The 12006-nt window shown below is 44.5% G+C and overlaps 1 protein-coding gene across 3 annotated transcripts in view; it reads left to right on the forward strand.

Moving 5' to 3' along the window:
- Positions 1-11668, forward strand: part of GGNBP2 (gametogenetin binding protein 2) — a 17220-nt gene extending 5552 nt beyond the window's left edge. Inside the window, exons 4-14 of one of the 3 annotated variants that reach the window (XM_039562683.1) lie at positions 829-1082; positions 1694-1792; positions 4343-4456; positions 5960-6169; positions 7129-7303; positions 8183-8377; positions 8932-9082; positions 9324-9449; positions 9531-9682; positions 10063-10311; positions 11012-11247. In XM_039562683.1, coding sequence (XP_039418617.1) covers positions 829-1082; positions 1694-1792; positions 4343-4456; positions 5960-6169; positions 7129-7303; positions 8183-8377; positions 8932-9082; positions 9324-9449; positions 9531-9682; positions 10063-10311; positions 11012-11215 — 1929 coding nt within the window. In that variant the 3' untranslated portion in view covers positions 11216-11247. Of the gene's footprint in view, positions 1-828; positions 1083-1693; positions 1793-4342; positions 4457-5959; positions 6170-7128; positions 7304-8182; positions 8378-8931; positions 9083-9323; positions 9450-9530; positions 9683-10062; positions 10312-11011 lie in introns of all 3 variants that reach the window. The other 2 variants (XM_039562681.1, XM_039562682.1) reach the window with 2 other exon arrangements.
- Positions 11669-12006: the final 338 nt, after the last annotated feature.

Here is a 12006-nt window from a genome sequence, read left to right on the forward strand (position 1 = left end):
GTGCGTTAGGAGTGTTTGAGTGGTGTGGTGTGACAATAATACAGAAAATACTGTGGTGGCATGACATTCCTTGTGCAGATACAGCTCAAGCTGTGCTTTGTGCGACCGGGGAAGAGTGACCCTCACTCTCAGTGGTGCTGATATCCCAAGTGTGGGTTTGTGTGTTGGGCTGTGAGGAAGGGACTCTCTCCTCTGCCCAGCTCTGCTGGTGGCACTCCAGTGCTGCTGAAAGCCAAGGCAGTAATTCAGCAGTGAGAAAGACTAGAAGGGTATGTGCTTTTTGTGAGGATGTGTGCCTGGATGTGTTTGACACAGGGGCCAGGAGACAGATCTACAGCTGTTTATCGATGTAAGCAATATTAGAAGGTGTTCTCATTAGTGTTCTATTAATAGCAGACTTTGGATGTTCACTACTGAAGTCAAAGGCTTCACCCTGTGTAGTAATGTGTGCTTTCTTTAATTCCAGCTAGTAGGATTGTAATGGGAAAGGGCATTTAGCCTTCCAGGAAAAATACTGCTAAATTGTCATGGTCTGAGCAGAACTACTTGGTTGTAAATGAGATTTCCATAAATGCCAACGAGCGTTCATGAATTTCCTTTCCATGTGCCAAAGATAGAATGAGTGTGAGTAGAAGATGAAAACTTGCAGTCTGTGTGTGAGACCTTTTCCTACAACATCTGTGCCGAGGTGGAGAAAAAGGGTTTCCCGGTCAGGACGTTTATTCCGAAGCAGCATTTGCTGAGATGACTGGTAAAAGGAGGCAACAAGAGGAGAAAAAAACCCAGAGGATAAATGTTTAATGAAGTAATTTGTTGGGTTTTTTGCAGAGACACAGCATGCTGAAGCAGCAGGACCTGAACATTGCCATGATGGTGACGTCGCGGGAGGTGCTGAGCGCGCTGTCGCAGCTGGTGCCGTGCGTGGGCTGCCGGCGCAGCGTGGAGCGCCTCTTCTCCCAGCTCGTGGAGTCGGGGAACCCCGCCCTGGAGCCCCTCACCGTGGGGCCCAAGGGGGTGCTCTCGGTCACCCGCAGCTGCATGACTGATGCCAAGAAGCTTTACACACTCTTCTACGTGCACGGGTCAGTGGCTGCGAGCTGCTCGCACCATCCCCGCTCTCTGTGCCTTCTCGGGGATGCTGAGTTGTCACAGTACATTCTCCTCTTCAACATCCATGTTTCACAATGAATTCCAGCTACTTGTTGCCTAAACTGGGAAAAAAGCAAACGTAATCTTTGATACCACCAGTTGCAGTGCCATGATTGCAGCTGAAAGATGCCAGTATTTAATGTTCAGTCATTCATCTGACACAGGCACTGGGGGGTTTTCATGGTCTCTGGAAGAAGAGTGTTTGCCTCGCTACTTGGCATGTAAAAAATAAAAGTATTAATTCTTTCTGCTCTTGGGTAGAAAGGTAACAACTGAGAAAGTGAAACCTTCTGGGCTTGGTGAGCACAATAAATACCCCAGTGCCATTAGTTCCTCAGCTGTCAGCAGAGCAAACAGTGAGTGCTCAGCACAGTGTGCCTTGGCTTTCTAGTTGGCTTCAGCTCATTCTTCTTGCTCCAGTTAGCAGGAAAAGCAGGGAAGGTTAGTGCAAAGTTGAGGAGATTGAGATGGGGAGAGTGAGGTAGTGTAACCTTATCCAGAGGTTTTGAGAATACAAAGTTCCTCACATTTTTTTTCCCCATAGGTCCAAACTGAACGACATGATTGATGCAATTCCCAAAAGTAAGAAGAACAAGAGGTGTCAACTACACTCCCTGGACACACACAAACCAAAACCTTTGGGGTAAGTCTGTGTGTAACATAAACAATTCAGACATTTTAAGGAAGCAAAGTATTGGAAGTAATGTATTTTTAAGCATTGAGATCAATTTTTATGCTCTGATCTGTTTGCCAGAGTAGTAGTTGGATTATGGCAGACCTAAATAGTTGTGGGAGAGAGGAAGAGAAGCACCAGGAGTTTTGGGCAAGCTCAGGGCATGGATGGCTTCTGCACTGTGATATAAACAATGCTCTAGAAAGACAAACTGGTTTTTGTGCTCTAGACCAAAATGGTTGCTCAGCAGATTTTCTCACACTGAGGTCAAAGGGTACGTGCTAAATAAATATTCCTCATTTTGCTTGGGATTATTAAAAGTGCCTTGCACAACTGTTAACCAAGGCTTTATTGTGGTTGGATGCAGGGTTAAAACTGGAACTCCATAAAATGTATTTTCTCAGGAATGTGACAGCATGTTTTGAATACACCACTGAACAATATGCATATATGCCTCTGTCTTGAAGTTGAAATGATGTATTCCAGCTGGTTAAGCAGAAAAACACTCCCTGTAAATCTGTTGTGGATTTTGGGGAGGATTCTTGTTTGTGGGGTGGCTCCTTTTATATATTTTTTTTATATAATGACCAATAAATTAATCTCTTGGGCTCAATTGGAGTCGTCTGGACCTTTTTTACTCAGCTGTGTTCTGCTCCTGGTTAAGCCTCCAACCTGTGAAAGCTTGCTCATGGTTTCCAGTTACAGGACATGTATTTTTCTATGCAGATTGGAGTCTCTCTGGGTTTAGTTAAATCCCCTGGGATACCAGGCATGTGGAATTTGACACTTGATTTTCACTTGTGCTGCTTGAGGATAGTGGGGACTAATCATTATCTTCTATTATATTTTGGTTACAGGCTTTTCATAAAATTAGTTTATAGCTTATGTTACACAAGATCCTGAGAGTATGGGGTGTATATACATATTTTTTTAAATAAAGCAAATTCATAGCATTATGAAAGTGGGTTTTGGGGGTTTTTTTATATTTAGTAAGCTTAAGCTTTTCTGTGTGAGAACATATGCTGTGGAACCTGCAGTTAGCACTTTGGCAAGGTAGAACAATTCTGAAGCTGAATGAGTAGAGAGGAAAATGCTGCTTTTATTTCCTCAATTCATGCTGGAATAAATCCCCTTAGTATTTTGGATGCTGGCAGGTGAATAGGGAATATGTGGAAGAGGAGTATTTTACACTCTGCAGGTAAAGCTTTGGGGTTATCAGATAACATGGCCTGTGGGTGAGCAGTGCAGTTTGCTCAAGAAACAGGACTTGCACCCCCTTCCTCAGCTGAAACCCCTCTGTTCTGTACAGAAGTGACTGAAGTGTATCAGTATCGATACAAATCCAAATAAATCTGCCTGCAGTGGACACAGGCTCTGGCTGGGCTGTGGAGGCCCAGTTGTCACAGAACAAACTTCATTTACCAGCCTAGAGCTCCTGCTGCACTTCTTTACAAGAACTCCTTCAGATGAGTTGCATCTGCTGGGCCTTTCCTGCACACAAAAAAGGCTTTGAGTTGGAGCTGTGTGTTTAATTAGAGGAGTTATGTAAGCAGCTAATGCCACTCGAGGGTTGCTTGCTGTCCTCAGTCTGTGCCTGGCTTTTGGCTACTCAGCTCCATTTGGGGTTCCAGGAGCATTTGAAACTCTCCAAAATGCAAGCCCTATGACCTGGCAAACTGGTTGATGGCACAGATAACTCCTCTAATTAGGAAATGGGGCGGCTGCTTCCTATTATCCTGCTCTGTTGTATCCATGACACAGACATGACCATTCTGATAAAGTGTCAAGTGCAGACAAGCCTGTAGGTAACTGTGGCTTGTTATTTAAAGTCCATTTTTTGCTCTCTAATGCACTTTTTTCACATCCCAACGTGTGTTGTAAAGTTATTTTGGTATTCTTGTAACAAATTTCTGAAATTTGATGTAGGGTGTTTTATGGTTTTTTATGGTAAAAGTTGTTTGGTTTTGTTTTGCTTTTTTCTTTTGTTACTTTAATAAATTGTCTTCAGCTGACAAGTGTTAAAACTTGTATGTGTTTGTACTTCAAGTAATATTCTAAAAATCACTACTGGTTTTCAGCTGTAACACTAAAAAGTCGTGATGAGTCCTGGGTTAGTTATAAGCATGGACAGCAGAATTTGCATCTCAGGTCTGACCCAAACTTTCATAGATGTTAAGGCTTAAGCTAGAAAGAGTTCAAAATAGATTGAAGAACAGAGCAGCATTTTCCATAGGATTTGTTTAGGAAAAATAACTAGCTGATAATATATACGTTATAGGTCTGAAAAATGTTTGGTAATACTATGTGACAGTGAAGGGAGCAGTAGCAGACTCAGTTCAAAGAAGTTAAGAGCAGTTAAGAAAAACAGAGAAGACAGGAAGAGGAAAGAGAGCAAGTGTAGCATCATTTTCTGCTATGGACCCTCCCAGGGAGCAGTCAGGTAAAGGATGAGGCTCTTCTGGGCTTCTGTCCTGACCCCCACCAGTATCACAAACAGTTTTGTTTCTCTGTTCCTTGCAGGGGTTGCTGGATGGATGTGTGGGAGCTCATGTCCCAGGAATGCAGGGATGAAGTAGTTCTGATCGACTCTAGCTGTCTCCTAGAAACATTAGAAACCTACCTACGGAAACACAGGTATGGGAAAAGAACAAACCACACCTTTCTTTTGAGAAATACGTGGTTTTATCCAAGTGTTCAAAATGTAGAGGATTTTTTTTCTTGTGAAACTGAAGATCTCGGCTTGGTGGTGATGGGGGACCTTGCCGGGCTGCACTGGGATGGTTGATGAGACAAAGGTGGTGAAATATTCTTTGTATTTAATGAGAGGGAAACTGTGGAAACCTCTGAACTCATAGCTGCTCATCTTAATTTCTTTGGCTAGGATTAAATTACGATTTACAGTTTAATGTATCAAAACTGTGTATACTCATTCACTCTTTCACTGCTCTTGGGCTGTGCCTGTTTTTAGGCTTTCAGGGAGCGTGTGCCATTTCAAAATCCTGTGAACTGCGCTAGTGCAAGCAGATTTTAGGCTTGGTGTTGCCTTTAAAGCACTGTTTTAGACCACTCTTTTATGCCTTGTGCTGTTAAATGTCTCTTGCAGGGCGGAAATAAGCCACTGAATTATTAGTTGCATGTGCACAGGAGCTGCCGTGCTGATGGAAAAGTTTTAATTTCCAGCAGTCTCAAGGTTCTGATATGAACTGTGGGGGCACAGATGGGCGCGGGGGCGGTGGTGCTGTGGAAATAACACTTTGGAAACAAAATAACTTTAATCTCCTGTGACATTAAACACTGGCTTGGCTGCCTTCCTGGTGCTAACCTGCAACAATACTGCTGTTTTCTCTCCTTCCACCACAGAAAGCAGCCAGGTAGCGTAGCTCTAACAGCAAAATATGTTTGACTTAGTGCTGTCAAGTGGCTGGAGACACTAGGAAGGGGAAAAACACCATCCAGAGCTGGCATGGAGAGCCAGCTTTCTGAGCTGAAATGTGAGCAGCTTGTCTGACTTGCATTTTAGAGTCATCCAGCAAGAGATCTTGTAGCCTCTTGAAGGTTACTCCTCTTATGACATAGAATGAGCTTAATTTGCTTGTATTTTAATTATAAGTATACTCTTGTCACACATGAGCTGTCACATGTTTAAAATGAGTATGTTGTGTTATAAATAACCCTCATTTGGCCATCAGCACAGCAATCTAATAATTCAGAATATGTTTGTAATGGAAACAAAGATTGCTCTTGTACTGCAGGCACCAGAGGAAACTTTTCCTTATTTCTTATCACTCACATGAGTACACTTTAAAGAATTGCTATAAGCTGATGTGGCATGTGTTGCTTGAGAGGGATTTTGCCCTGGTTTGCACTGTTTGTTCACTGTTAGGTTTCTGATCTTTGAGTTGAATTCCGTGTAGGAATTTCTTCGAATCAGCGATTCACTTCGGAGGATGGAAGTTGATCTCCAGGGTAGTAATGTAGAATAGGTGGGATAATTCACAGTCGATTTAGGTGGACAATAGCCAAAATATTATTACAATAATTACACTTTTTGAAGCACCACAACCCTCCCGTGCCCCAGTCCCAACGCGTCCCCCCTTACCCAGCGCGCTCGGAGCCTGACTCTGTGCCGTCCCGCAGGTTTTGCACCGACTGCAAGAACAAAGTGCTGCGTGCTTACAACATCCTGATCGGGGAGCTGGACTGCAGCAAGGAGAAGGGCTACTGTGCTGCCCTGTACGAGGGGCTGCGCTGCTGCCCCCACGAGCGCCACATCCACGTGTGCTGCGAGACCGACTTCATCGCGCACCTCTTGGGCCGGGCCGAGCCCGAGTTCGCAGGAGGGTATGAGTATGTAATTGGCTAGAGTGGGCTATCTAGCGCTTTGCTTCTTTATTTGACTCTTCAATGTCTTTGCCCAAAGTGGCTTTTTGCCTCTTTGCTGTGTGATGAACTCGTGACTGTGAATATTTGTAGTGATGTAGGCTCGGAGAGAGCGCTTCGAAGGTGTCACCTGTGCTTTGGAAGAAAAAAGTTGCCAAGTGTCTTGCAGTTCGTTGTTCTCTCCCTAGAGCTGCCTGCTTGTCCACTGAGGTGTTCAAATATGCGAAATAGAAAGAGAACCTTGGTTGAGTTTTGCCAAATGCCAAGTGTTCAGATGAGTTTTGTTGCCATTTGCGTATTTCTGAACCTTTTTTAAGCATCTTTAAACCTTCCAGTGAAAAGTACAATTCTGAGCTCAGTACTGGAGAATCAGAACGAGTTGGAAGGGACGTTAAAGATCATCTAGTTCCAACCTCAATACCTTTAAAGCTCAGTCATAACTGTTTAATGAGGAGGGTAAATCCTTTCATAATGGTTTTCCCTTAATAGATTGACCAGATTGATAGATAACAGATTGATAATGAACAGATTATGTTTTTACTTTGCACGGTAAGTAATGTATAAAATTCCCTGTGTGTTTATTCAGCTTGAGCTAACTGATGGTGAAATAATTGCTGTGAACTCTAGCAAATTTTAGGACACTAAAGAATGCATCTCTGGCATTTAAACTCTTGATCCTTCCTAGGAAGAGCAGGGTGTGACACCTGAAGTCAGTGGTGGCAAGGCACAGTGCTGCTTCACAGTGGTGGCTTTGACCTGGTCCTTTCTATTTTGCATCTGCATGCAGCACAGCAGAGCCCTGCCAGGCTGCTCCTGCAAACACAGCTGCAGTTGTACCTACAGAGAACACTTCAGCCCTGCTTTGATCCCTTGGTTGGCTTCCAGCTGCTCTAACAATGCTCTGCTTTGGTTCCCCTTTCCCCCAGACGCAGAGAGAGGCACGCCAAGACAATAGACATAGCCCAGGAGGAGGTTCTCACCTGCCTGGGCATCCACCTCTACGAGAGGTTGCACCGGATCTGGCAGAAGCTGCGGGCTGAGGAGCAGACGTGGCAGATGCTCTTTTACCTGGGCGTTGATGCTTTACGCAAGAGCTTTGAGGTAAAAACATCGAGTTTTGTCCAACTTGTGTTTGAATTGCTGCAGTAACTGGGCCCACTGTCGCTGTAAAGAGTGTCGAGAGCATTCAGTTGTGTGACATCCGTGCACAGCACAGCTGGAGCATGTTCCCATGTGGGATAACCTGGAATAGAAGAGATTGAGGCTTGCTTTACGTTCATTACAGAACACTGAACTTTTCTGTGTTATTAACTCTCAGTTATTTCTGGCTTTCTACCTGATTGCGTTTCAAGTAGCTTAGGCTACAAAAGCTTTTTACTGCGTTTGTGAGTAAAATTGGAGGATGTGCTTTTGAATTACAGAAGTGGTTGCTAACTTGCATTCAGCTTGTTCCAAATGCACTCTGATCCTGTGGGATCCTGAGCTTCAGACAGAACTCCATGTGGCTCCTTTAACATATACCAATACTTAATATTAATTAACAGTTTATACGACATGGATCTTTTTTGTTGTGTTTATCTTCCATTCATAATAACTGCTCTCTCTAAAAAACTCTAAAACACCAGAGAAGGAGGAGGAAAATCAGTTTGGGAAAGATCATAGCGGAACCTTGAGCTGGTTAGCTCTTGGAGTTTTTTTACTCCCGCAGGATCAGAGTATCATGGATCCAACAACGGATTAAAATCTGCAACTCTTCACTGAAAATTGTGATTGTGGGCCATAGGTGCAACACAGAGCTCCCCCACACTTGAGTTTCCAGCAAGCTAAACCAAGTGACTGCATCTGGGTGGGCATTTCTCTCCTGTGCTCAGTAGTTGTTTTACTGGGACTTCATTACTGGCTGTTCTCCTTCTTTTGTTATAAATGTAAAAGCTTGAATTGTGATAACTTCTATAAATAGATCTAACCTCTTGTAAACAGATGGCTGTGGAAAAAGTGCAGGGCATCAGTCGATTGGAACAGCTCTGTGAAGAGTTTTCAGAAGAAGAAAGAGTGAGAGAGCTTAAACAAGAGAAGAAACGCCAAAAGAGGAAGAACAGACGGAAAAATAAATGTGTGTGTGAGATTCCTGCTCCTCTGCAGGCAGCAGAAGAGAAGGAAATCAATCAGGCAAAGGTAAATGTGGATAGCTGGGGCTTTTTGGGGCTTCATCCATCAGGTCACTGTTCCATGGTAGAATTCCTGAGGGGTTTTACTGGATTTTGGTCGCTGGTGGAATTTAATACTTTTTCAGATGAGCAGAGTCTTTGTAAAGTGTTTACCTGGAACTCCTCAGCTTTTGGAGGTTTGGTGGGGTGGGGTTTTTTTAATCCTAAGTCTGAGGTTCAGGTTATGCCAGACTGTTTTTCAGCTATCATTTCTTAAAGATCACTTAGAGCCTGGGGATTCAAATGCTGCTTGTAGGCAATTACCATGGAATTCTTGGAGAAGGGGAATCTTTAAGTGCAATTATTATTCAGGATCTCTTGGCTGACCTTAATGGGCTGTGACTGTAGGTCAAGGTAAATTGATGGGGGTTTTGTTTAGCTGTGTTGTACTTGTGAAGAATTCTAAGCAATGCCGTTATCAGTCAGTGTCAGCTGGTTTTTCTCATGGAAAGAGTATCCTTTACAAAAGTGCTGGCTGAGCTGCTTTCAGTGCCTGCAAGTGCTTTTTGTTTCTGTTTGAAGGAGAACTCAAACTTCACGGAAAGCAGCTGCAAAGCCTGTGGTAGCACCGAAGAAGCCAACAACTGCGTAGAAGTAATTGTTACTAATGAAAGCACTTCTTGCACTTGTCCTAGTAGTGGTACCTTATTAGGCTCACCTAAAATCAAGAAAGGTATGTTAAATGTCGTTACTTTTCATTTTTAAAAAGCATTTGCCATATATGGGGTGAACAGTGGTCACCTATTTTTAAAAAGGACTCCCTGCCCGTGGCAGGGGGGTGGAATGAGGTGATTTTTAAGGACCTTTCCAATCCAAACTGGTCTGGGGTTCTCTGAATTCTTTCTTGTTAGAGGCATAACTAAAGAATGTGCAGCAGTTCCTACAGATGGCAGTAATTTTGGCCTCTGTCTCAGGTTTATCTCCACACTGTACTGGCAGCGACTGTGGCTATTCCTCAAGCATGGAGGGCAGCGAAACGGGGTCCCGGGAGGGCTCGGACGTGGCCTGCACTGAGGGCATCTGCAACCATGATGAAAATGGTAGGTTTGGGAAGAAGATAATAGTGCTTTAATATCCCCAAAGCTGCAGCATCTCAGAATAAACTTGGCTGTGTTTTGCAGGGGACGATGCCTGTGTCCATCGCTGCGACGACAAGGAGGAGGATGGAGATAGCTGCGTGGAGTGCTGGGCTAATGCAGAGGAGAGTAACACAAAAGGCAAAAACAAAAAGAAGAAAAAGAAAAGTAAAGCTTTGAAGTGTGAGAATGACCACGTAAGGAACATGGCTCTGCCAGCTGCTTCTCTAAATGCTTACATTTGAAAGTAGTTACAGAAGGATTTTAAATTTCGATTGAGACTAATGCTGAAAATGGGGTAACAGGGGTCTCCTGTCCCTTTGTCATCCAAGGTTTGGAATTGAAGTCCTTCCTGGAGTAGGTTGTGGTGGAGTGTCTTCTATGTTCCTAAGCATGTGCACTTTTACTCACCCTCAGTGACTGTGCCACCCCCAGCTCCCCATGCACACGTTTAAAAACAAGTATCTACCCTTGCTCTCCTTTGAACTCCCTTCTTTTCCCTCTGCTTCCAGCTAAAACTTGAATATTCCATGTTAAGCACCGCTGGCAGTTCATTCCAGGCTCTTTTCCATTTCAGATTCAGAAACTTGGAAGCTGTCTGGCAGATGCAGGTAGCAGAGAGACCTCAGGAAATCTCACGCACACAGAGTTTCACCGCGACAAGACCAAAGACACACACGCTGAGAGCTGCTGTAGCGCAGACAAAAGCGGCCAGCAGTTGCCTTGGTTTGAGCATATGAAAAATGTGTCACAGTTTGCAGAACCTACAGAAATGTCACTTGTCCCTGATACTGGAAAAGGTGCCAAAAGCTTAGTGGAGCTCCTTGTAAGTAACCACTGCTTTTGAATTTTAGGTTGTAGCATCCTGCTTTAATCTGTGGGGCTGAGAACTCAACTCCCAGTGAGGAACTGAGTCCCAGTGTTCATTTGCTTGTGCACATTCCCTGGGAAGTTTATAATTGAAGAATGCTTTGCAGAGGAGGAGAAATTGTCACTGGAATGCAGTGACAGAACTTGTGTTGTAAGTGCTCATTGTCAAGGTTGCATTATTTCCTAACATGGAGTGGGCATTATTGCTGCCTTCAGGCCTCAAATGTTACTTCCCACTGCAGGCTCCTTGGGCAGCTTTCTTCTCTCTCTTTTCCTTCTCCTTCCACTTATTTAGATCCTTCCCTCTTTCTTTCCCCACTTTTTCCTTTTCTTTCCTTCCTTTTTTCATCTTTCCTCCCCTCATTTTTCCCTCTCGCCCCCCCCTCCTTTTTTTTCTCCTTTTTCTTTCCCCACCTTTTCCCCAAAACCCTCTAATAAAATCCATCCTCTTCCCATGGGAATGTGCTAAGACTGAAGCTGATTTGCATCCATTTCATGACTGAAGTGGCTGCTTCTCACCCCAAGCCCAGCAGAGCCCTGCGTGTGAGCCGGGTGTCCGGATCAGCACTTGGGCTGGTGTGACAGGGCAGGCTGGGGATGGATGTGCTGCACAGGAGGGCAGTGCTGGAGCTCTGAAATCCCTGTTCTCGTTGCAGGATGAGTCAGAATGCACTTCTGACGAGGAACTGTTCATCTCCCAGGATGAAATCCAGTCCTTCATGGCAAACAACAAGTCTTTCTACAGCAACCGGGAGCAGTACCGGCAGCACCTGAAGGAGAAGTTCAACAAGTACTGTCGCCTCAACGATCACAAGGGGCCCGTCTGCAACAGCTGGCTGGCAACAGCTGGAGCCAACTGAACCCAATCCAACTCTGTCTGTCACTGAAACTCGAGATGACTACTGCGCCTTCTCCTTCCAAACTTAATTTAGTGACTTACGGCAAAATTTTATCTTAAATTAATGTGATTCTTTTTTTTTCTTGGTTTTTTTTTTTGGTGGGAGGCTGGTGGAGGTGATTTCCTTAATTTTGTTCTTTCTCCAGGCTTGTATCTTTAGTTGAGTAGCTGTGCAAGCCTCTCTTCTAATTTAAGCCATCTCTTTTCATTCAATGTTTCTCTTCCTGTGAGACTTACAAAAAAGCAAACTAGTGGCAAAGTAATGTTGTACCTATAATTCTGTACAGAATGACAAGGAGCTGAATATAAGATTTTACAAAGTAGACATCCATTTGCAAAATGTTTTGGATGTAATATGTTAAAGCGCAATGTGCAAAAATTTAAATAAAGAATATTTATTAATACGCATAGTAAAGGTGGGCGTCTGTGTTTGTGCTTGGAGTGCTCAGTTCCTGCGGTTCAGGTGGGGGTGAGGTGAGGAAAGCTGGCCTGGGAAAGGACAGATCCTTGAAAACCGGGCTCTGTGCACCTCCAGGGATGTGCTTTGGAGAGGGTGGAGTCGCTGCCAGCCCAGTGGGGACCGTGGTGGCCCAGCTGTGTCGGGGGCACGGTGCCAACCTGGCACTGGCTCCGCATCAGGCGCCTGTTCTGCTGCCAGGAGCTGGGGAAAGGGATTGCCACGGAGCTGGCAGGGGCTCTGCTCTGGAAATCCTGGCGTGAGGGCCGTGCCCAAGGACGGCACACTTTGGGAGA

This window comes from Corvus cornix, chromosome 19 (genome assembly GCF_000738735.6).
Source record: "Corvus cornix cornix isolate S_Up_H32 chromosome 19, ASM73873v5, whole genome shotgun sequence".
In the NCBI taxonomy this organism is placed as follows: domain Eukaryota; kingdom Metazoa; phylum Chordata; class Aves; order Passeriformes; family Corvidae; genus Corvus; species Corvus cornix.